Source organism: Mastomys coucha, unplaced genomic scaffold, assembly GCF_008632895.1.
Source record: "Mastomys coucha isolate ucsf_1 unplaced genomic scaffold, UCSF_Mcou_1 pScaffold15, whole genome shotgun sequence".
Taxonomy (NCBI): domain Eukaryota; kingdom Metazoa; phylum Chordata; class Mammalia; order Rodentia; family Muridae; genus Mastomys; species Mastomys coucha.
This window is the reverse complement of record NW_022196897.1, coordinates 23,864,057-23,888,391: the sequence shown is the minus strand read 5'-3', so window position 1 is coordinate 23,888,391 and position 24,335 is coordinate 23,864,057. Positions and strand designations below refer to the sequence as shown.

General features: G+C 46.3%; 1 protein-coding gene and 1 long non-coding RNA gene across 10 annotated transcripts in view; one reads left to right on the top strand and one right to left on the bottom strand.

The window, feature by feature from the left end:
• Positions 1-24,335, top strand: part of Ttll11 (tubulin tyrosine ligase like 11) — a 229,454-nt gene that overhangs the window by 69,988 nt on the left and 135,131 nt on the right. For both annotated transcript variants that reach the window (XM_031370031.1, XM_031370032.1), the window contains exons 4-6: positions 2,906-3,481; positions 16,409-16,504; positions 17,449-17,564. In XM_031370031.1, coding sequence (XP_031225891.1) covers positions 2,906-3,481; positions 16,409-16,504; positions 17,449-17,564 — 788 coding nt within the window. The remainder of the gene's footprint in view (positions 1-2,905; positions 3,482-16,408; positions 16,505-17,448; positions 17,565-24,335) is intronic.
• Positions 752-23,440, bottom strand: LOC116090073. 8 transcript variants are annotated; one of them, XR_004118539.1, is made up of 7 exons: positions 23,303-23,418; positions 20,147-20,249; positions 18,581-18,789; positions 17,441-17,541; positions 2,319-2,441; positions 1,892-1,966; positions 752-1,086 (listed from the first exon to the last, which is right to left on the bottom strand). It is a non-coding gene; the product is annotated as an uncharacterized LOC116090073 (long non-coding RNA). The 8 variants fall into 8 exon arrangements; XR_004118540.1 differs by having other exon boundaries at positions 23,379-23,395; XR_004118544.1 differs by lacking the exon at positions 20,147-20,249 and having other exon boundaries at positions 23,379-23,440.

The window sequence follows — 24,335 nt, the reverse complement described above, 5'->3', positions numbered from 1 at the left end:
TGAGGAGACTGAAAATATAGGAACCTCATTTCCTAGATCCAGCACTCGTGTGTGCATGTGTGTAGAGGCCAGAGGTAGGTCAGAGGTCAGAGGTCAAAGCCAGCGGTCCTTCTCAATTGCTCTTTACCCTTTTTGTTTTTAAGACAAGGTCTTTCATTGTGCCTGGAGCCCATTGGGCAGCCAGCTCCAAGGTTCTTCCTGTCTTTGCCTCCCTAGTTCTGGAATCACAGAGTTACACCCCCATGTCTAGCTTTCTTATGTGGCTGCTGGAGATCAAACTTAGGACCTGCTTACATAGCAGTTACTGAGCTAAACACATTAGGAACCCAGACTGAAGATTTGGAGTTAGGGTTTCCAAGACAGCCATGTTCAGGATGAGGTCAAAGCCCAGATATCAGTAATGGCTGAGATATTAAGAGAGTCTTTGCTATAGGAATCAGAAACACATGTCTTTCATTTTCTCTTATCAAAAGTAAAAATGTCACAGGGACCCTGAGGTGGGATCAGAGACCTGGGTTCTCACCCTAACTGCCTCAATAGCTAGGTATGGGACCCCAGGCAGGCCCTGCCCCTTCCCTCTACTTCAGCCTCCCCTCTGCATTAGGAGCAGATGGGATGATGTTGGCCTCAAAGGATCCTTTAGATTCAGAAAATTCAACGATTCTGTTAGAATTAATAATCTTGATTTGTAATGACGACTCTGGCACAAAGAGGAAGAAATATTTAACAGTATAATGAATGGCAGAGACTATTGACCATGTAGTTTAATTTATTTAAGGCACATACCCTGAATCCAAAGGAGAAAATATCACTCCTGATAATATATTGGACTCATCGGCCTAGCAAAAGCTTTCCAGAGGGAAAAATTACCCATCAGTGCAAACTTGACATTTTTCACTTGCTGATCCCTGGCTGTCATTCGTCCACAGCAGTCATGTTTCCTGTAAAGGCCATGCATGTGGACGCCTCGGATGAATATTAAATAAGGACCTGAGCGTCAAGGTCACTGTTGCAGGAAAGGTTGTGCAGAGGGTGGGCCTAGGAGGGAGCCCGCATTGATTTCTTGTGAAGTTCCATTCTGGAATCCTGCTGACACGGAGGAGACAATTGATGGGAGCCATTATCAAGGCTGTAAGTGTCCCTCCATTGTTAAGGATCTTTTACAAGACCAAGGGATCTGCAAAGGCTTCAGCTAGAAATATAGGCCAGTCAAAGAGATAAGTACATTCTGGAGTGCAGACGGGCTGGAGTGGGTCGGGCTTACACAGCAAAGGCAAAGGCTGACAGGAGGCCAGCACCAGACCAGCACCGACTTTGCCCTGCTCTTGGTGATGGCTCAGAACAGAGCTTCCATGCCAGGAGCTGCAGAGAACAAGGTGTCCGTCTTCATATGTCCCCACTGAGAACCCCTTCTCTGCACATTTCAGCCCATCGTCTTCCATAGCTTCCCAAAGCACCCCAGTAAAGGTGTCGGGATGGCTTAGGCCTTCGGAGCTTGTAAAGAATAGAAATGCATATCCTTCAGCTCCAGAGGCTAAGAAGTCCAATGTCAAGATGCTAGTAGCTAGTGAGGGACCTTCTTACTACATCACAAGGTGACAGAGAGCACCGTAGGACAAGACGCAGCCAATGTTCTAGCCAGCACTCAGGAGGGCTGCTCTCTCCCTTCCTTATGAAGCCACTAGTTATAGGGTTATAGGGCTCTACCCTTATGATTTCTCCAACTTCACCTGCCAAGTTTCTACCTTAAGAGACCATCAATATATGCATATAGAGGTTAAGTTCCCAGCACGTGAGCTTCAGGTGGAACACCTTGAAGCCATAGCCTAGAGGAATCAGGTTCCCATAAATTATACACAGCCACAGGTTCAGGTCTGGGCTGGCCAAGTACCTAGATGGTCTTGGGTGTGTCCTGCCGATCCAGATCTGGGAGGAGGGCAGCTGCTGCAGATGACAGAACCTAGTTCTTGAAAAGTCAAGACAGATAGAGGGATTGGTCAAGTCTATGAGATTCATATAATAAATTAGCAGAAAACCTGTTTTTTTATGTGCTAGCTCAGGGTTTGTTACTGTGCCTGGTCCTTTGTACATCTCAGCTGGTCACATCTTTATATTGTTCCATTGAGGGTTGAAAAAAATATGGAGGAAGGCACAGGGATCTATGGTCGCCCATCTAAGATTCAGTCCCAACTCTGCTGCCTCCCCCAGTTAAACTTACAAGTTTGTTTTTTCATTGAATCCTTAGCCTGCTCAGGTGGTCAGATGCTTGCCTATTATGCACAGAGCCCAGGTCCACATATGCCAGATGTGGTACTTACTTATCTGTAATCCTAGCACTTGGGAGGTGAAGATGGTTGGGCGACGAGTTCAAGTCATACTTAGCCATAGAGCAAGTTCAAGGCCAGGCTGGATAAGATGCCCCATCTCAAAACAAACAAGATCTAGAAAGGGAAAAACATCTTGATTCTATTTGATAGGTATTGAAAGAAGAGAGAAATAATTTGCTCTGTAAATGACACCACCAGAGCTTGAACCCAGGAAAGCTGACTCTTCCCTCTCATATGTAACAATGGCTGCATCCCTCCATAACAACCATATTTTCTGGGAGGGTTCAATGAGGTGACTAGTGTAAAGCTCCCAGGACAATGCCTGGCACATCACAAGTGTTCACAAGTTGTATTAAGCTGCTGCCATTGTTATTGTTGCATGACTTGTTAAGAATACAACTAAGAACTGCTCACATGACTTGAATTCAAGTCATCTTTTCTAATCCACATTCCACCTCACTCTTGAGTACAAGACTGAGGACAAGTCTCATGTCACTGTGCCTCCAGGCAGTGTCATCTCTGTGGAAGCGGGATCTCTGACAGAACCCTAATGGTCTGGTCTTTTCCCTCCCTTCCAGGTTCAAACGGTGAAAGATGGTGATCCCTCCTGGAGGCCCACTTTTATTGTGAAACCGGATAGTGGTTGTCAGGGTGATGGAATCTACCTCATTAGGGATCCCTGTGATGGTCGCCTGACTGGGACCCTCCATAACAGGCCAGCAGTGGTCCAGGAGTACATCCGCAAGCCTCTCCTTATTGACAAACTCAAGTTCGACATCCGTCTGTATGTCTTGCTGAAGTCCTTGGACCCCTTAGAGATTTATATAGCCAAAGATGGACTCTCTAGGTTTTGTACAGAGCCATATCAGGAACCTAACCTCCAGAATCTGCACCATGTCTTTATGCACTTGACCAACTACTCCCTGAACATCCACAGTGGCAAGTTCGTCCACTCTGACAGCGCCAGCACCGGCAGCAAGAGGACTTTCTCTAGCATTCTTTGTAGACTGTCTTCCAAAGGTGTGGACATCAAGAAGGTCTGGTCTGATATCATCTCCTTAGTTATTAAGACTGTCATCGCCCTGACCCCAGAGCTCAAAGTTTTCTACCAGTCAGACATCCCAACAGGGAGGCCGGGGCCCACCTGCTTCCAGGTAACCATGCCAGCCACCACCCTGAATGGGTTTTAGCCGTGAGTGGGCCAAGGAAAGGCTCCTTGGCTATGGGATGAAGGATGGGCAGGATTGCATTGTCAGAGGTGGGGACACACAGGTGGCCACTCTGGGCTTTTGTGTTAACCCCTGAGCCCAACTTTCAACTTTGTTTCCTAGGTGACTTGGGGCAGGCTACTTTCCTTCATTTAACTATAAATCTGTAAGATTCTTGTGAGAGCACATATGTCATGCATGCATATGTTCTTCATTCACTGGAGAGGTGTTACTGCCTACTTAGAAGAGGGTCAGGCATTGTTGTAGAATCCTGCTGCCCAATGCCAAGAATCCATAGTGGGAGAAAGCCATTAAGAGGCCATTGACACAGAGGGTTACATGTGGTAGAATGAAGTCAGAAATGGAGTAGGTGCTATGGGGCTGTGGATCCATCCACCACTCCTGGCTCAGTCCAGGAAGTCTTCTTGAAAGACATGGCAGTCGCACTGAAAGCTGAGGTGAGATGGAGCAGGAAAAACATGAGTAGGGATCGCCACAGACTGTTCTAGGTGAAGACATGCTGCTTTGGAGGTAAGAGGGAAGCCTGGTGTGTTTGAAATGCCTAAAGAAGTTCAATGTAGTTAGGGGTAGGAAGGGGTGTGTTTTGATGCACAGAGGAGGAACATGAGAAAAGATGGGGTGGGGGTGAGCAGGTTAAGACCAAGTTGTGAGAGCCTTGGGGGCAGTGACAACCATCATCAGAGGATTATAAACGGGGCAGATCACGGTCAGCTCAAAAGTACACAGCTCCAGGATCACAGTTCCTGGCTGCCAGGATATTGCTAATGCATGCTTTTGTACAAGCAAGAGCAGATGCTGGCTCTAAATAGGAAGGCCTTGACAGGCGTGAAGAGAAAAGGGAAAGCCAAGTCCCATCTAAGAATGTTGGATGGCTAGACTCAGTGACTAGCAGAGAGAAGAGGAGTTCCTGAGGTGGAGACATGTGTCTTGGGCTCTTGGGAAGATGGATAGAGGCTACTTGTAGAGGATTGGGCTATCAGGGAAGGACCAGGATCTGGAGCCAAATGCCTGCACGGCAGTTGAAAGGAGAGGTTAGTATACAAGTGGATATTTGGGCTGGCATTTGGGAAAGACCAGGGTGGGTTGGAGAAAGAACTGGGAACTCATCCACTGCAGTGACTGAAGGCATGAGGTGGTGTGGAGAGGATCCTTGTGACACACACACACACACACACACACACACACACACACACACAACAGAAGGATGGAAAGAGGCAGGGAACCAAAAATGAGACTGAGAAGGTTAGTCAGGGGGGAACATGTTGGAAATGCCAAGGAAGAGATACTCAGAAAATACCTGGGCACGGGCCTGTAGCCTTAAACATTGTCAGGATGTCAGGCAAGACCATTCCTGAAACTATCCATTACATTCACTGACACTTGTCCTGGGGACTCTAGCAAAAACTGTCTTGAGCAGCCAGCCAGTTTGTGAGAGGGAATGAAATGGAGTATGGTGCAAAACAGCTTTTAAAAACATAGCTCTCAAGGGTGAGACAGGGGCATGGAGACCAGGCACTTACTGGGCATACCCTTCCTGTCACCAGATCTGTCAGACCAGGCAAGAGAAGATAAAATGAACCTCTGGGATCCTCTCCCCATAATCTTTCACTTTGTTGCACAGCACGACGGGAGTAGGGTGGAGGGGGTGGTGGTGGTAGTCTGTGTGTGTGTGTGTGTGTGTGTGTGTGTGTGTGTGATGTGTAAGGAATAAAACAACACAACATATTTGTAATGATCACACCTGGCCCAGCTCCAAAGTGTGTTCTTCCCTATTCTGTTCCCCAGCCCACCCTCTACATAGCCACTGTTCTGAATGTTATGTTGATCATTTCCTCAATTTTTATAACTACATGTGGTTATGCATGTATGTCCCCCCTCCCAACACCAGATAGGACACTGCTTTATCTGACTCACTTCAGAGCTTCATAACAGCCCCAGTGTGAATCCCACTTCCTGAAGTGCCTGCTCCTTCACAGGCAATGACTCAAAGGTCTGTCCCATTGCTGGGGCTGGTGGCATGGTTTTGCTTGCACTGATGCACACCACATAAGTACAAACAATTTAGTACTCTTCCTATCAAGGGAGATCTGGGTGTCTCCTGACTGGGCTAGATGAGTCAAAGGCAGTAAGGGATGAGAGTGAAGAGAGGGATTAGAGCAATGTCTCTCACAGATGGATCCCCACTGACCAACCCACAAGCACACTGGGTAGCTCCAGATCCAGAGGCTCAGGGTTTGGGCCCCCATCAACAGGGTCATCAGGTGAAAGCCCCTGGATTGAGACAACTGGAGAAGTAGGATTGTCTTGTAGAGTCCCATCCATGGTCCTATGGCAGTCCCACCCTCCAAGCCTTCAGTTCCTAAGTAGGTATATGCAACAGCCATGAGGAGATGGCTAGAAAGGGCTGCTGAGCAAGACTTGAAGACAATGCCAGAATGAAGAAGTCCTGACCTAGGCCACCACAAAGTGAGGGCAGAGGAGACACTTGTGATGTGGTCACACCCTGGGTTCATCCCTGAGGACAAGTGTGGCCATGCCTGTTCAGCAGGGACAGCTATTCTAGGAGCATCACATGGAGCCAGGCGAGCATGGCCAAACCACTGAGGCCCAGTAAGGAGGACCGGGACGGTCATTATGTGCGTGTCCTGCAGTAGACAGGCAACAACAGCCATCAGGGTTGGGGCAGGGCCAGCTGTAGGGGACTGAAGGTCCAGATCAGGAGCCACTGCTTTGGTCTGAGTCACATCTAGCAGATGAGCCCAGAACCCCATGACCATTTGCCGCTCTTTGACCACATACTAAACACTTCCAGGGTGAGGAGACAGGCTGGGAATGAAGCCCATTCTGGCATAGTGAGTACTGGAGTCTTTCTCACCACCCAGTGCCTCTTAGGTTCCCTCTGTACACTCACACCTGTGTGTGTGTGTGCACTGGGAAGCGATGTGGGTAAAGAGGCTTTAAGAAGGTGTCAAGTGGTATCTGCTTAGCATATCACTTGCTGCTCTGTGTGTCTCAGATACACAGTGATGGGAGGATTTGGTACCTACTTAGAACCAAGTCTACCCCTGCTTGCTCTGTCTGAATCACCTCTCAGGATGCTATTAGCTGGGCTCCAGACACCAGGCAGACCTTGAACAGCTTTCCCTGGTATGGGTCTGATGTCTGTTTGCCATGTGACCTGTCCTAAGTCACTTAACTCTTCAGGAACTCAGCTTCCTGCCTCACAGGGTCGACATCCAATCTCCGTGAGATGGATGACGTGGGAAACACTGCAAACTGTTGAGACTTTGCACAAATGCAGGAACTTATTTCTTAGCTGGGTAGGTCTTTCTTGCTTGTAGCAAGGGCTGGCCAGATGGCAGCATTACAGAACATAAACCCTGGCCAACCAAATTACACTCATCTGGGGCATGTGACTGTGACCCTGTTCCAGCCATGACCACAGTAATGACTTGGAAAACATGGTGGCCAAGCAACAGCTGGCATGGCTCTGTTGTGGTCAGACTTCCTGTAATCTGCTGCTGAGGAGCACAGCTGCCCTGTCATTGCAGCCTCTCCCTTGTTATTGCCCAGGCAGCCCCAGCCACAGAGCCTCACATCTGCTGTCTTAAGGGCAGTTAGTGTGACCCTGGCTTAAATATCAAGGTCAGCCTGGGTGTAGACGATCATGCGGCAGAAACACACACAGATGGAACACACTCTGTGACTTGGACTGTATATTTTTCTTATTCGCCATATCTAATTCTGTCTTCAGCTATGACCGTCCTATTGGATGTCTAGAGATAGAGCTTTCCTAAGGCCTAGCATAATCCTCCTCTTCCTGTGTCCTCTGCCCTTTTTCTTACCCCACAGCCTAGATGTGCATCACCAGGCAGAAGCTGAGAGAGAGAGAATCAGTGCATGTGTATGGGGGAGGAGCTGTCAAGGGCTGGGGTTCCCTTCTCGGATGGTCGGGATTTGAGCTTCTCCCAGCTCCTGCTTACAGCAACCGTAGATGACAAGCTCAACAAGTCAACCTTTCCTAGTCTGGATTTCCAAAGCTATTAGTAGTGAGCTTGTTTGTAGCCATATCCCAGAGTTGTAGCATGCTCCAGTAAAAGGGAGCTGTGTGGAACAGTCCCCAACACACAGTAATCACTTAATAAGTGAGAAGATGGGTGTTTATTACTATGACAACAGTTCTCACAACTACCCACAAGAAGGGACCTTGAAGTTGCAGTAAATCAGCAACTATTCTCATTTTGATGTTAACTAGGACATTGGTGATACAAGTTTGAAACCAAGTTTGGAAACCAAGCCCTTAGCCTGGTGTTTGTCACATCCCAAGCCAGCTGCCTAGCTCCCCGATGCCTCAGCCTTCACTCTTCCACACCAGATCTGATTCCTCTCCTGTGGTCATCACCAGTGCCTCCCTGATTGAGCCATTGGTTTTCCTGTCTCTGCCAGGCTCCAATACCTTCCAAAGTACAGCTCAAGACCTTCTTTCTCTGTAAAGCCTTCCTTGTCCACTCTGACAGCTATGTTATTTTCTTCCTTTGTGATCTAGCACATTCCCTGGGTACCCACTGAGATGGGGCATGAGTTAGGTGTGGGGCATGTGGCTAAGGACAAGGTAAGGCCAGTGCCTCTAAGGGGTACTGCATTTAGTGTGAAAGACTCACAGAGATAATCCCTGCTCCTAATACATCATGCTGTCCGAGGGCACACTTAAGATGGGGGGGGGGGAGTTAACTGCCCAACCGAAGGCTCCCAGGGAAGGGGATGCCCAAGTGAGTTCAAGGCACGAAGAAGAGGGTTTTCCCCCACAGACTCTGAAGGGTCTCACATTCTCCCGTTTCCCTGCTGCCTTTCTGTTTGCTCTTCTTCCACCTCTTCCTCTGGATCTGTCATTATTTGAGATATATTGGAGATCCCTGGAGATCGATTCTTGGAAATTTGTCTTTGTACATCTACCATCTCTTCCTAAATGATCTCATCCTGCCCTGTGGCTTTAGGGAGTCATATTGCTAATCTTGACCTCTGCTGGAGCTCCAGGTTGATATATACCATTGCTTCCTTGCTCTTCCCACTAGGATAGCTAGTGGGCACCAAACACCAGAATCAAAAGCAAACCCGCGCCTTCCCTCCTAGAACCTGCCACCCACAGCCCTTCCTGTAACTGGAATCATCTTTAGCTCTTCCATTCCCTTCTTGCCACACGCAACCCACAAACAACCCTATAATAGCCAACAGGAAGCTTTAGAAATACAAGTCAGATGACATTGTCTTCCCTTGCTCAAATCCCGCAATGCCGCCTTCATTGCACCCACAACCATGGCTGCTATGTGGTTTATAAGATGCTGTCTAATCCATCCTCTCTGTTCTATCAGAGCTCAGATCCTGTCATGTTCCTTTTGGCCATCCACTTTGTCTCAGTGATTGTTTCTGGAATGTTCTTGCCAGTCCTTCAAACAGGACTCACTCTCTTACTTTAGATGTTGTTGACATATAACCTCCTGAAATCCATAGTTCTGGTCATGATGGAGCCACAAAGACTCATCCTCAACAGCTAGGCTGCCAGAAACATGTAAAAATAGGTATATGAGTAAGTGTTTTGAGCATTGGATGGTAGAGGTGGCCTTCCACTATGGGCCCAAGAAAAGGATGGAACCAAAGCAAATCCTACTAATGTCCCTGCTTTCTGTTGGAGGCAGTGTCTGAAGTATAGGACAAGATAGGGTGCCACACAGACCTGGTGACCTCAAGGAGAGTGACTGGTGATGTGTGCCAGGTTCTGGAAAGCTACTGGTTAAGTTAGGAAGGAGCCTTAGAAATCTACCCCAGGGTCCCAGCAAGTCTTAGTGGAGTCCTAGGCCATTTGTGTATGTGTTGGGCTGGAGGTAGGGGTGTTCATCTACCAAGCTGGCAAAGAATGACCCGGAACTGATAATGTGACCTTCTGGAGCTCACGCATGATGGGGAGGTGTTCTAGCCTTGAACAGGGTCCAGACCTGAGCTACAGTCCAGAGGCCTTGCTGGTTACTGAGGGTGTTTAATGAAGACGTCAAAGATATTCTGCCTCCATGAGTTGGCACATGGGTTCTTCCTCAGACGACACAGCCCATTTGACCATAAACAAGATTTTAAGGTATCAAAAGAAACCACTAAGACTGATTGCAGCACAAAGTCCAGAGTCTTGAGACAGATTCTAGGCTGCCATGGTGCCCAGCATCCAACTGAAGAAATCACTAACGGTGCACACAGGAAGGAAAGCTGGGGCCAGGTGTTCACTAGATCCAAAGTCCTAATGATGACGGAACCAGCAGGAAAAGAATAACAAATTATTATAGTGATGCACAAGAACTCAAGGAAAACACTATTTTAATGAAGAGAGAGCTAGAAGTCCTTAAAAAGAGAAAGTGAAACTTTTTTTTTTTTTTTTTTTGGTTTTTCCAAGACAGGGTTTCTCTGTGTAGCCCTGGCTGTCCTGGAACTCACTCTGTAGACCAGGCTGGCCTCGAACTCAGAAATCCACCTGCCTCTGCCTCCCAAGTGCTGGGATTAAAGGCGTGCACCACCACCGCCCGGAAAGTGAAACTTTTAAAGAGAATAAAATCCAAGCCAAGCATGCTGGTCCGCATCTGGAATCTTAGTACCAGGGAGGCTGAGGCTGAGGGGTGGAGGTTGAAGGATGGAGGCTGAGACTGAGGTATGGAGGCTGAAGCTGAGGGGTGGAGGCTGAGGGATGGAGGCAGAGGCTGAGGGGTGGAGGCTGAAGCTGAGGGATGGAGGCTGAGGCTGAGGGATGGAGGCTGAGGCTGAGGGATGGAGACTGAGGCTGAGGGATGGAGACTGAGGCTGAGGGATGGAGGCTGAGGCTGAGGGATGGAGGCTGAGGCTGAGGGATGGAGGCTGAGGCTGAGGGATGGAGGCCAAATGGGGCTGTATAGTGAAACCCCATCTTAAAGGAAAAGAAAGAAGCATCAAGAAAAGAACCAAAATGGAATCTTGTTAATGATGTGAAGTTTCACTGACTGAGATTAACTGACAAAAGCAGTCGTGACCTTGAAAATACCAGCAGAGCTGTGCAAAACTACACAGAGAGATACAGGACAGGGCAAATCATGGAACACACCAGGAGACCTAACACACGTTCATCTGGGTCCCAGGACAACAGTGAGAAGGAAAACACAGCAAACGTGAAAAGAACTGGTAGGGAAAACTTTCCCAGTGTGGGTAAACATAACAAGTTCACAATCCAAGAAGCTAAAACAAAACAAAAGATAACAAACTAACTACATAATACATAACTAAAATCAAAACAAAAAAACCACCAACAAACTCCAAACAGGACACACGTCATCCACCCCAACTTGGACACCCCCACACCCACCCCACACACCACCATAAGACTACAATCAAACTGTAAATAACCAGCAATGACAACATCTTTAAAGCAGCCATGGAAAAAAGACTGATTCATTGCAAGGAAGAATGGCATGTATACACACACACACACACACACACACACACATGCGTGCGTGCGCACACACACGCACACACATGCACACACATACATATCCACACATGCGCATACACACAAATACGCACACACATGCACATACATGCCACACACATATACACATGCTCACGCACACACACGCACATGCACACACATGCATACACACATGCACACATGCATAAACACACGCACACATGCACACATGCACACACACATGCACACATATACACACATACATGCATATACATGCACATGCGCACACAAACACATGCACACATGCACACACACACACACACATACACACACACCCTGTGAGAGGCTGTGTGAGTCAAAAGACAATGGCTGACAAAGGATTCCTCCTTAGAATGGCTTTCCCTGGCCTCTGCCCCTGCCAGGCTTCATGTTCTTACCTTGCTTATGGTCCTGCCTCCTCAAAAACATGAACCCTTAAGACAGCAGAGCTTTATTTTGGGTTGCTTTGTTCCTAGTGACAATGGTGCCATCCAGGAAGAAGAGAAGAGTTAGGGTCGGAGAGACACAGCAAACTAAAGCAAACTAGAACTGTGTGGTTAGAACCCACAGTGAGCAGAAGTGTGAGACACAGTCCAGCCAACAACCTTAGCTGAGGGCACGCCATGGGACCTGAACCTCTATGGGCAGAGGTAAGGCAAAGGGGTGGTCGTATTCTATTAGCATTCTAGAAGTGTTACCCTGACATCTAATTGCCAGATAATTTAATTTAAAAAGTGTGAGTTTGAAATCAGGGAAAGGTGAGAGCTGAGAGTAGGGTTCTGGGAGAGAGACTGGGCCAGATCTAGAAAGCTCCTGCAGGAGCTGGTGAGCAGGCAGCTCGAAGGGGTAAAGGCAGAAGCTTTGGCTTGATTGATGGCTGGGTAAGGAATTGGGGAAGCAGTGTAGATTTTGGAGGAAAAGGATACTGTGTTCATTATCTACCTGTTACCTACTGCTGCGGACAAATGAGCAGCAAAACATCCTTCCTTCATTAGATCAGCATTCCTGGTGGTCAAGAAGCTAGGGAGAGGGGCTGGAGAGGTGGCTCAGCAGTTAAGAGCATTTGTTGCTCTTGCAGAGGACCTGGGTTTGATTTCTAGCACCTCCATGCTAGCTCACAATTCCTTTAACTCCTGATCTCAGCAGGCACCAGGCATACACCGTGCACAAATGTACAAGCTAGCAAAATACTAATGCTCAGAAAATAATAAAATAAATAAATCTAAAACCCCCAACATAATAAACTTTTAAAGATCTAGGGGTATAATTCCAACACTCAGGAGACAGGTACATCTCTGTGAGTTAGAGACTAGTCTGGTCTACATAGCAAATCCCAGGTTAGTCAGAGTTACACAGTTAGACCCCTCGTCCTTTTCAAACAAAAAATCGGGGAATAACTGATGTGTGTCTGACTCCAGCCTCCAGGCTGGCCAGGGCTTCAGTACTCTTGGCCTCTCTGAGGAAGGTGATCCTCCAAGTTCACTTACAGTGTTGACAGGACTCAGGTCCTGCCTGGCAGGTGGCTCAATAAATCAGGTCAGTTCTATCCTTCTCTACAGGGCAACTCACTTGCATGCCTGGTGGCTTCTTTCAGAGTGGAGAAGAGCACCCCAAGACAGAAGCCACTATCCTTTTTTAACTTAATATTGAAAAAGGCACGCTATCAATTCTGCCTCTTTCTGTCAGAAACAGGTACTAAACATAGCTTTTACCCAAGAGGGTGGAGGTGGTTGGGGGGTTGCACAAACTCCCATCCTGGGAGATGGGAGTCATTGGGACATTAGAGTCCAAAGGCCATGGGTAGTTATACGTATAATTTGAGGAGACCCAGACTTCCTTGTCTTGTTGAAAGTAGTTGATCTGGATGGTCTGTAGCTCACTCAGAAGAGGACATTCTCCCTGTGGAATGTAGCTTGAAGCCTTTGTGTGAGTCTACAGTCAGTCGCTGAGGGCCCTCTCCAACTCAGTCTGAAGCTTCTAGAGGGCAACAGCGAAGCCCAGATGGTTTTAAATGCCAGGGCACCCTTCAGGTGGGAGCCCCTCACCACATAAGTGTTGGTCAAAAGGCTCCATAAGGCAGATCACACGACTGAAAAGCCATCTCTCCCTGTGACAACACTTGCTGTGCCACACTGTGAGAGACTTTTAGAGGGAGCTCCTTCCTGTCCCAAGCTGCAGGTTCCTAGTGTCTCCTAAGAGAAGAGATTAGACAAGATTAGGGATTTTTCAAAAAAGACAAAAAGGGGGGGGGGGGCTGGAGAGATGGCTCAGAGGTTAAGAGCACCAACTGCTCTTCTTCCGGAGGTCCTGAGTTCAATTCCCAACAACCACATGGTGGCTCACAAGCATCTGTAATGAGATCCAATGCCCTCTTCTGGTGTGTCTGAAGACAGCTACTTATATACATTAAATAAATAAATCTTTTTTAAAAACAAAAAAAATACATAAATGTCTCTTCCTGGAAGTATCATATTAAAAATAGGTCAAAGTTGATCCAATGTGACTGGCTTCTTCCTTCCAAAAAGCACACCATCTTGGGAAATTGTGGAGTAAGAAAATCTCAGCCTTTGTTTTTTGTTTGTTTGTTTGTTTGTTTGTGTGGGGGGGGTTGTTTTGGGGTTTGTTTTTGTTTTTGTTTTTGTTTTTTTGCCAATTTAGACATTCTGGGATTTTAATGACAAGATCGAAATTGAAATTCTTCCCAGTCCTTTGAGTCTGACATAGTTCATCAGCAAACTTGTTGAGAGGAAAATAATCAGATGTCTTTAAACTTACAAAAACTATAATATGCTTGAGCTTCCTTAGATACACATTCCATCAAGTGCTTTACAGAATGTATTCTGTTGTGAGTCCTACTTGATGGTGCATGGTTGTAGAAACCATTCAGTAAATATCACACTAATGAATGAGTTAAAGACAGTAGGGCCTAGAGCCACCAAGAAGCTTGCCTTCATCATAAAGACAAGGATGGAACATGAGTAGTTCCATGTGACTGTATAGCATGCCCACACCATTTCCTTTTCATGCTGATGTCTTAGCTGGAAACTGAAAAGAGCTAGCGTAGATCACCTTCTATATGGCGAGCACAGTCCTAGGTACTACTTTTCTTAGCCATGATAAATGACCTTGTAGGGCTTCCATTTTATGCCCATTTTTCAATGAGGTAATGGGCTCAGAAATACCTTCCCTAAAGCCCATTAAAGAGCTAGTGAGGGAAACTGAGCTTAGACTGGTGCCCAGGGCTTTCGGATTCCAAAGCATAAAAGATTCAATACATTCAAAGCCATGCACCCATGTTCAGATTCTTGAATAGTTGACATCAGTGGGTGCCAAGCCACTTGTTGGAGGAGGTTTCACTGCCCCGTCCTCCAACTCTCAACATCCTTCCTCATTCACCAGTCCACTGGGCCTGGGACAGAAAAGAGTCTACCAGGTTTGAAAAGTATAAATCCATACTTCTCAGATGCAGCAGAAAGCCAGGGCATACAATTAGGGATGACCAGCACTAGCAGTAGCCACTGTCCTCTGCCTCATCTGCAGCACATGGCTCGGGCAGGTCCAAAGTTACACTGATGATATCATCAGATCTCTTAAAGGCCTCATCACTCATACCCATTTGTCATTTATTATTAAGCAGGTCTGTAATACACGCAGCGTGTCTACTGATTTTCATCTCTTCCTTTTCATGACCATGGGAAGAAAAATAGTCCAAGGGTGATTTTTCCCAGCTCCTTACCCTGATTGCCCTTCACCAAGACAGAAGTTCACTTTGAATCATTCCCAAAAATGGACATCCAGACTTTGATTTCATTAATATAGATGAAGCTACAGTTTGATAATTATCATTTAACTAATGCATATTCTATATGGATGAGAAAATGGATTCCCCTCATCTCTCCCTTTCAAGTCCATAGACGAAGGGGTGTCTACACTGTACCTTTTTCTTTTCTTTCCACTTATCCTCTTCATTGTTTTTTTTTTTTATTTGAGACCCTAGAGTGGTGTCAATTTGTTGGAAATGTTCTAATATTTTTCCCTCTCTAGAGATAATGGGATCCCCTCCTCCACTCCATGTAGGTTCGAGTCTGAACCTCATGAGGAGGGATCTCAAGGATGCGAAGTTATCCAGGTGGAGGACTGTGTAAGTGGGGAGAGCAAGAGGCACATGGCACTTGGTCTGATAGACTTGTTAAGGAAAGGTCCAGAGGTAAGGGTGGCTGGATGGCAGAGCTGAAAGGGCACAGGGGGTCCAGCAGTTAGTGCTGGAATGAGCCTGGCCTGTGATAGGGATGTGTGGAGTCGCTGCACAAGGTCCCATGTTTGGAGTGCCCTTCCAGCCAGGAAAATGTTAATTCCATTTTTTTGTTTTGTTTTGTTTGTTTTTTCGAGACAGGGTTTCTCTGTGTGGCGCTGGCTGTCCTGTAACTCACTTTGTAGACCAGGTTGGCCTCAAACTCAGAAATCTGCCTGCCTCTCCCTCCCAAGTGCTGGGATTAAAGGCTTGCTCCACCACCACCTGGCATGGGTTAATGCTTTTCGAGCAAAGAGACACACACTCATATAATACTGGAGGCACATGTGATTGGTTTAGATGTGAAAGCCAACACACTTACATACTAAATAGGCAGTACTGAGGAAACCCACAGTGCTTTCCAAGGCCCAAATTCTGCTTCTAAGTGTTTTCATAGGATCTAATGAGATTCTGAATCTGTGTGTGTGTGTGTGTGTGTGTGTGTGTGTGTAACACATATCAATAGGGGTCCTAGGAGCTGGAACACACATACACACACACACATACACACACACCCCAAGAGATTCTATCAGGCTCACTTAGGAGAGGGTGACTGCCCTATTCTCCACTGATTCAGGGGTGTAGCCTGTAAGATGAGCTACTTTGAAACCTTACTCATGCACACTCCAGGTTAAGAAAGGTAGCTTTAGGTTTCCAGAAATGCATCCAAGAAATAACTTAACAGAGGGAAGTGGAACAAAGGCCAAGAGAGAAGTTAATGGACTGCTAGTAGTCCTTAACATAATAAAAAGCCTGTTAAAAAAAGAAAGGGATCATCATTTTATGTCACTTGAGATGACACTGAGAGAGGCACTATGGGAATGTATCCCATTACCAAGGTTTCCATAAAAAAGGTCTGCTGTCCATTTGGTCCAACAAGTACACCCAGAGGAGCAAGGGCTGTGGAGGACAGAGATCAGGGTCAAGGCCAAGTCCAGAGAAGGAGTTTGAATTTATTTTCCCCTTAATGTCCCTAATACCATACTCAATTCCTGAGAAGAAATTGTGGCCCGAGGGACTAATGCTGAGTTATGTTTGTTCTGCCCAGATTCTAGGCTTTGACATTCTTCTGATGAAAAACCTGAAGCCTATGCTACTTGAAGTGAATGCAAACCCCAGCATGAGAATTGAGCATGAATATGAAGTAAGTGATTGCAGCACCTCTGGCCATGAGGCTGCAGAGCAGAGCACCAGTGCACCCTGCACCCCTGGGCCATGAGGCTGCAGTGCACCCCTGGGCCATGAGGCTGCAGGGCATCCCCTTGTCTGCCCAAGGCTTGTCATCCTTGAAATTTCACAGCTAAGTTTCATTCAAGTCAAATACTTTTAGTTCTGTCAAGCTCCAAACAGAGTCTATTAATATGAGACCTTTCCGACCCTTGGTAATTTCCCAGCATGCCATTCTTGTCATTTTTTTTTTTAAGGTGGGAAACTTCGAAGCAGCTGGGCCTTTCCATCAGTTTTGACATGAACTAATTAGTTAGCCTCAGGAGATGAACTAATTGAAATTCTATGACTATGAGTTAGCCAAGTCGACATTCTTGAGCCACTAAGATAAACAGGACATTTAACAGTGCCTGTGCCACCACTCGCAACACATTTAAAGAGCTAGAGGAAATACCCCTAAAATTACTACTGGGCTTTGGGGGGATTATCCAGATTCTTTTAATTTTCTTTCAGCCCTCTCCACATTCTCAGCTCTTACAAAAATAATCCAAGAAGCACAGTGCTAAGACCAGGCATGTGGTGCACACCTGTAGTCCCAGGAGTCCACAGGGCAGAATCATGAGTTCAAGACCATCCTCAGCTACATATCAAGTCAGTGGCTAGCCTTGGCTAACAAAATAAAACCATTCCAGTAACAACAAAACCATAGCACTATTGTTTCTCTGTGTGAGTTTTGTGAATTTATAAAAGGGAATTTGCATGTTAATATGAAGGGAAGGTTTAAAAATTCTCTTGTATGGATTTGTATAGGCCAGATGTATAATTAATTGTACAGTCATTTGAGTTAGTCGGAGGCAGTCAGGGATAAGCATCAGGGCTGGGTCACAGTTGGGCTCTAACTCAGAGTCCTTACCTTCCAAGCTCTCTCCAGGGGTATTTGAAAATATCCCCAGCCTGGTGGATGAAGAGGTGAAGGTGGCCGTGATCAGAGACACGCTGCGCCTCATGGACCCGCTGAAGAAGAAAAAGGAGATCCAGTAAGTCTGTAGTATGTCACTGCTTTCTGCCGGATCCTTCATGTCTCTGAATAGATCTCACATTTCATAAATAGTCTTGTGTAACCAGCAACTCAAGATCAGGAATGGTTGGGAATATAACTCAATGGTAGAGCATGTACCAAGCATGTGTGAGACCCTAAGCCCAATTCCCAGCACTCTATCCATCTAACCAACCAACCAATCAACCCACAATTGTATTGATGAGGAGCAGGAGTTATGTGACACTGGGACTCAGTGACTATCAAAATCCTAATCTCCCACTTCCTCAATGACAGATTCTGCACTTACCCATGACTTTGACTGGCAGGAGTGTGACAGCATTCAGGAGAGGCCCCAAATGGACACAGAGAGCAGCCTCTGCCCTCCCTCATGGTGCTTCACACGTTTGTGGTGGGAGCTTTGAGTTTGCAGAGTGGATGCCATTGCCTTCTGACACCTCTAGCAAAGGTCCAGATTAAATTCTCCCCACACACCCCTGTAGCCACCCCAAAGGAGACGATGAACGTCCCTGCTTCACTTTTCATGCAAGCATCCTTAATATGAAGAACATTTCACTTGGTCAGTTGGTTCTGTTTGTCCCCCCACCACACACGTGTCAGGTTCCCACAAAGGGTTTGCTGTTGGCTGAGTACTGTTGCCTGAGTCTCGGCAGAAACCTGAAAGCAGGCGTTTCAAGTAGTTCTTCCCATATCTGTGATGTGTCGGACTGACCCAATGCTCCAAGACCTAGCCACTGCTGCTCAAGGCAGGGAGAAATGCTGGCTTTCCCTAGCAAGTAGTGTTTGTTGGGTCCCTCTGCTGAGACTCCTGCTTGAGTAGTCACCTTCCAGCCATGCTTCTCACCCTTGACTGCTTCCAGAGCAGCTGTCAGAGTGCCAGCATGGCCTCCACCTTCAGCAACGCTGATTCTTAGGAGTGTGGCTTGGAGGTTTGTCCACACATTTGTAGGCTCCCTTAGGTGCTGCCTCTTGGCAGCCATGGTTGAGAAAACATACCTTGCAGGAAATATGTGAGTCTATAAGATTGGTCATATCATCTTCAGGAAGGCTGGGTGGTAACTGTTCCCCTGATTTGGCCTGAGAGCAATGTCACCATAAACATTCACTTCTATGGTTTGTGTAGCCAGTTCTGTCTGTGTAGCCTCCATGGACTTGTGCTTCGGAGATGAGGTCCTTGGGCAGCCTGATCCGTAGAGCAACTATGGCTGGACAGTGGGCAAATGATAGGGTCACTGACTAAACACACACTGCTACTCCCACTACCTACCCTCAGAAAAAACACCGATTAGAGATGCAATTTAGTCAGGCTAATTGCCATAAAGCACACTCCTTAAAAATCTTTCCTGTAATAGTTATTGATCTCAGTAGCCAAGATGAGATCCTAGGAGACTTCATGCTTCACACGGAGAGAAGTAGGTGGCTTTCTGCAGCATGGTGGTGCAGATTATTTTAGGATGACCTTGACACATTGGAATTCTGACTTCTTCTCTGGAAATAAGAAGTTCAAAATCCATTGTGTGGCCTGGGCATACTTTTACATTTTAAATTAAAAGTTTTTTTTCTTTTGCAAATTTCTTGCATGGGCACTATATTTATATCCTTTCCATTTCCCACTCACTCTCTACAACTCCTCCTGTGTTCTTCCCATTGCTCCATCTCAATAGTCACTACCCCCTCTTCAATAGTCATATATATATGCATATATATAATATAAATTATATATAAAATCTACCAAGCATATTAATGTTGCTGTTATATGTATGTGCTTAGGGCTTGGGACTGAATAGCCTATCAGAGGACTCTTCTGTGGCCATACCATCCTGAATTGCACCCTCTCTCCTCTGAGCTCAGAGGCTAACAGAGTCAGGGCCAGTTAGTGGTCTGATGGGAGGCCTGAGCATTCTTGAACCTTTGCTGCTAAGCACAGGGAAGCAGAGGCCCCACCCTTCACGGAAAAGCAGCCCAGCGAGCTTTCCCCTCTCTTGCTTCACATTACCTACACAATCCATAAGAGCTGAGGAGCTGAAATTTAATTGCCAAGGAGCCCAGAACCATTGATTGGGAAGGTTGAAGGAGGCATTTTATAACTTATCAAGTCATAAGCAGCAGCATCTCATTTTTAATTTAAAAAGCATTGACGTTCGTATCGATATCCAGGGACAGAATCTTCAGGGCTCTGGCTTCATTCCTAATCTAGAAACCCTTTCATCTCCCTCTTTCTTACCTGGAGCATAAAGGGGTGTGACTAGCTAAATGCCATTTACTGATTTTTCCCTTAAATTCCCTTATTTTATTTTATTTTTAGCCAACATCTAAGAGAGCACATTGCAGTCTGCAAAGTGCATTAATATATAAACAATTGTTATTGTGGTAACTTTACCTAGTTTGAGTCTGAAATTATTCTCAGTTCCTAAAACTCAAGGTAATGGGACAAAACACAGGGTGGGGTGGCCATAGAAAATGTGCAGGGCTGAGGGGCCAAAAACTGTGGATGCAGTTCTGAGACCGCACCACCAAGCTATACTGAGCGACATCACGGCAGGATTAAGGGCTGGAATTTACCTGCAGTAGCAGAGTTTTCCGTTTCTTTTTCCTGTTGTTTGTTGTTTGAGTTGGGTCTCACTATGAAACCTAGTCAGGTCTTGAACTCACAATCCTCCTGTCCCTAGAAGCAGAGGGATTACGGGTGTGTGTCTGTATGCCTACTTCTAGGGCCTTGTGGCATGCTCCTTATTAGTCCCTGCTTGGTGTGTTTGTCATCAAGACAGCTGGAGGGAAGGGAGGTTTCATTTGCTCCACCCGATCTTAATTAAGCAGATGTCCTGAGACCCCCAACCCCAAGGCTTCCCTGGAAAGGCGCAAAAGAACCATTAGCAAGGGGCCAGCATGTGCCCATATACCCCACACCTCCATACAACCTGGGTCTTGTAACCCCTGAGGTCTTTCCTGGTGAGGCTGAGAACAGTCCGGGTGTTGTGTGTGCAAAAAAGCCTGACTCCAGTGACTGCCTTCTGAACATCCAAACATCACTAACACCACTTTCTTTGTTGGTTCACGAGGGTTTCTGCCTGTAATCCCAACCCTCAGTGGCTGATGGGATTGCCACAAATTTAAGGAAAGCCTGCACTGCTTAGTGAATTCTTGCCCAGGCCTGGGCTACAGATGGTGTCTCAAAAAAAAAAAAAAATGCTTTCTTTTGTGGCTAAGAGACAGCATTCAAGTCTTCACTCTGTAGTAAGCTACTAATAAGGGCTTCATTGAGTCGCATAGCCATTTTGAGCCTCCAGGAGCCTTTTCTACATAATAGATAATGACATTATCTATAACAACAATTTCTACATTCAAATGAAACAATTTAGTGGGCACGTCTTTATTTGGTTTGGTATTGGTTTTTGAGAGGTAGCTTCCATATGTGGGCCATGCTAGCCTGGAACTTGCACCCAGTCCTTGTGGCTCAGCTTCCTGAGACTGGAGTCCTAGGTTAAGTGCCACCACACGGTTGGCAGAAGACTCTAATGTGAATTTTACTGATGAGTGAGGAAACAAGCCAAAGCAAAAACTGATTGTTACTTTCATTTTTTGTTTTTGTGTTTTTTTTTGTTTTTTGGGGTTTTGTTTGTTTGTTTGTTTGTTTGTTTGTTTTGAGACAGGGTTTCTCTGTAGCCCTGGCTGTCCTGGAACTCACTCAATAGACCAAGCTGGCCTCGAACTCAGAAATCCACCTGCTTCTGCCTCCCAAGTGCTGGGATTAAAGGCATGCACCACCACTGACTGGCCAATTGTTACTTTCCTTCTTGCAGAATTTTGAGTTTAAAACTAGTGATGGATCATAAAGCTGAGGTGGGACGATTACCATGGACTACCACAGACACCAGAGAGGCACAAGGGCTGGTGGGGCTTGTTTCCAGGGACCATGATATCACTGGGACTTGTGCGTTTGGGATGTTAGGAGGAATTACCTCTGGGGTAAAGCAGAGAGACAACCGTCACAGCAAACTAAGGTGACTGGAAAGGTTTTAGTAGCTAGAAACTATTGGCTTCCATACTGGGGCTCAGTAGAGGAGCCCTAAGAACATGGAAGTGAGGAGGCTGGCTCTTAAGGGTCTGGAAGCCTCGTTGCTGTGGAAGTGAAATGCATAGACTGTAAACTTTAAGAGCATACATCTTGAGGACCTGGGGTGTAGTTCAATGATAGAAAGTTGCCCAACATGTGTGAGATCTTAGATTTGAGCCATAGCAACCCCTCCCTGAAAAAGCATACAATCCAGTGACATTTAGTGACATTTGGTACGTTCCCAGTGTTCTAGGGATATTAGTCTATCTAGCTCCAAACATGTTTGTCGCTCCATGAGAAACCCATCTCTGTAAGCACTCCCTGTATCCCCAGGTCCCCCTCTCTCGCCACCTGCTTCTGACCACTACCACCCTTGGGGGTTTACCTATCTGCCACGGATTTCCTGTGCTTGGTTGTTTTTTGTTTGTTTTTTTTTTTTTAAACAGAATTTCACAATAAGCAGTCTTTTGTAATTGGCTTCTTTCATTTGTATAATGTCCCTTCTTTCATTTGTATAGCAATGCTATAGCATGTGTTAGAGTTTTATATAGGTTATAGTTTACTATATAGATTAGATACACTGCAGTTTAGTACCTGTTTGTCAGTTGATGGGCAGCTGGGCATGTCTGCCACCAGGGTTAACTTCTGATTTGGGTCTCTCCTATATTAGAGGTCACTTGTTGAAGGTTTTGGTTTTTTTTTTTTTTTCCTACCATAAGAAGTCACTCGAATTTCTGATGTAATCAGACCCTCACGTCATTGGCAGAGACTCAGAGATCACTGCTTCAGTCATCCGCTTGGCTCAAGACGCCTTCTCTCAGGCATCTAAGGACTGATTTGGCAGCAGTGAACTTGGCAGCCAGGGCTGGGTGAGGTTCGTGACATCTCCTCATGCTCTGGGCTCAGCCATGTCGCTTCCTTTCCTGACGGCACTGAAAAATGCTGGCTCCTGGGTCACCAAGGGGTCAGTTGGGCTACACTTTCAAACTACCGGAGGGTGACAGCCAGCTCCTAAGCCTCTGGGACAATTGATCCAAGTAATGGATAAAGTCATTCTACACCCCTGCCTCCCCCTGGGAAACCCTCCCCACCCAGAAACTAAGCTTGAGAAGGTACATGAGTTGTCTCAAGTCACAAGACTCATTAGAGGCGAGGTAGAAATGACCAGGTTCTCCTCACTTTGAGATGGGTTTCCGCTGCACACTGAAAGCTCAGCATCAAAGAGAAAGGGGAAATGAGGAACCCCCCTTTCTTAAGGTACACTTCGGTTGCCCAAGCTTTTGTTTTGAAAACCTATCAGATGTAGTCCCCAGGTGTTCTCAGAGGAGGTCCTAGTTTGGGGAAGGTACATCTAAGTCCAGAGGGGGCACTTTACTTGCTTTCCTTTCCTGAATGCATTTCTTTCTGGTAACTGGACTTTCCTTGGGAATTATAACCCTCTGGGACCCCAGAATTTATAAAGTGTGCCAAGGAGGTAGGCATGGAGGAATCTGAGGAGATTTTATGGAGCCTGTGATGCCTCCTAGTGCCTAGAAGCTGGGTTATATTCTGCTTGCCTCTGATTCAACTACAGCTGTTTGCAGCATGACTTACGGAAGCCCAGAAGGCCCCTTTCCCACAGTAACTTGCCACAGTCCACGCCCATTTTATTTACCCTTTCTCACCATAATAACTCTGCTGTAAAGAATGGAGGAAGCCTGTCTGAAGCCTTGGTATAATTGAGGCGTCCACTCTTCTTACCTTGGCAAGCATTTCTCTGGAATGCTTTGCCATTAGAACCAACAGGTGAAGCTCCAAAGCAGGTAGATTCTACATGGAACCCAGGACAAAGGTGAGGCATTCTGAAAGAACTGAGAAGAAGAACCTCCCAGGCACACAGTGGCATAGCTGGGACCCTGAGTGTGACCAAGCCATGTGGCTTTGTCCTGTCCTTGAGAAGAGCAGAGGAAGTACATGAACCAGAAAGCTCAGATACTCAGACTCCTCCCAATTGCATTGTCAGTACTGAAAAATAATAGGAAACATGTATTCATTTTTAAAAGGCTTATTATTTTTATTTTATGTATGTGGACACTCTGCCTGCATGTCTGTGATGCATTCAGTGCCCATGGGGGCCAGGAGAGGTTGTCAGGATCCCCCTGAAACTGGAGTTAGAAATGCTTGCCAGCCACCATTGAATGAGTGGTAGGAATTGAACCCCAGTTGTCTGAAAAAGTATCCAGCATTCTTAACTCTTGAGCCACCTCTCCAGAATTATGTGCACTAAGCATGTCATCCTAAAAAACGGACGTCATCCTTCTGATGGTGGCCATGCTTCTGGAAACAGACTCTTCCGGGAGAATCATTTCACTACCCTACAGATTGGTTTGTCTGTATATACACAGCTGATCTTTGGTTGAAATCCTGAAGTTCAGCTGATGCCAAAGAATTCTTTATGCTGAACCCCGTGGACCAGCATACACAGATCCATGTGTCATCTACATAAAAGAAGTCTGGGTCAAAGTTAGGTGACTGTTCATATGTTCATTTGCATTTCATTTGCATCAGGGGTGCATTAGAGAAACAAGAACTCTTTATCTTAGTGTTTGTTGAGCACTTACTGTGTGTCAAGACGAGGACTCCAGAAGCAAATTAGCTCACAGGCCAGAAGGGGAGGTGAGGCTCATACATAAAGATCTATAAGGTGGAGCAGGCTAA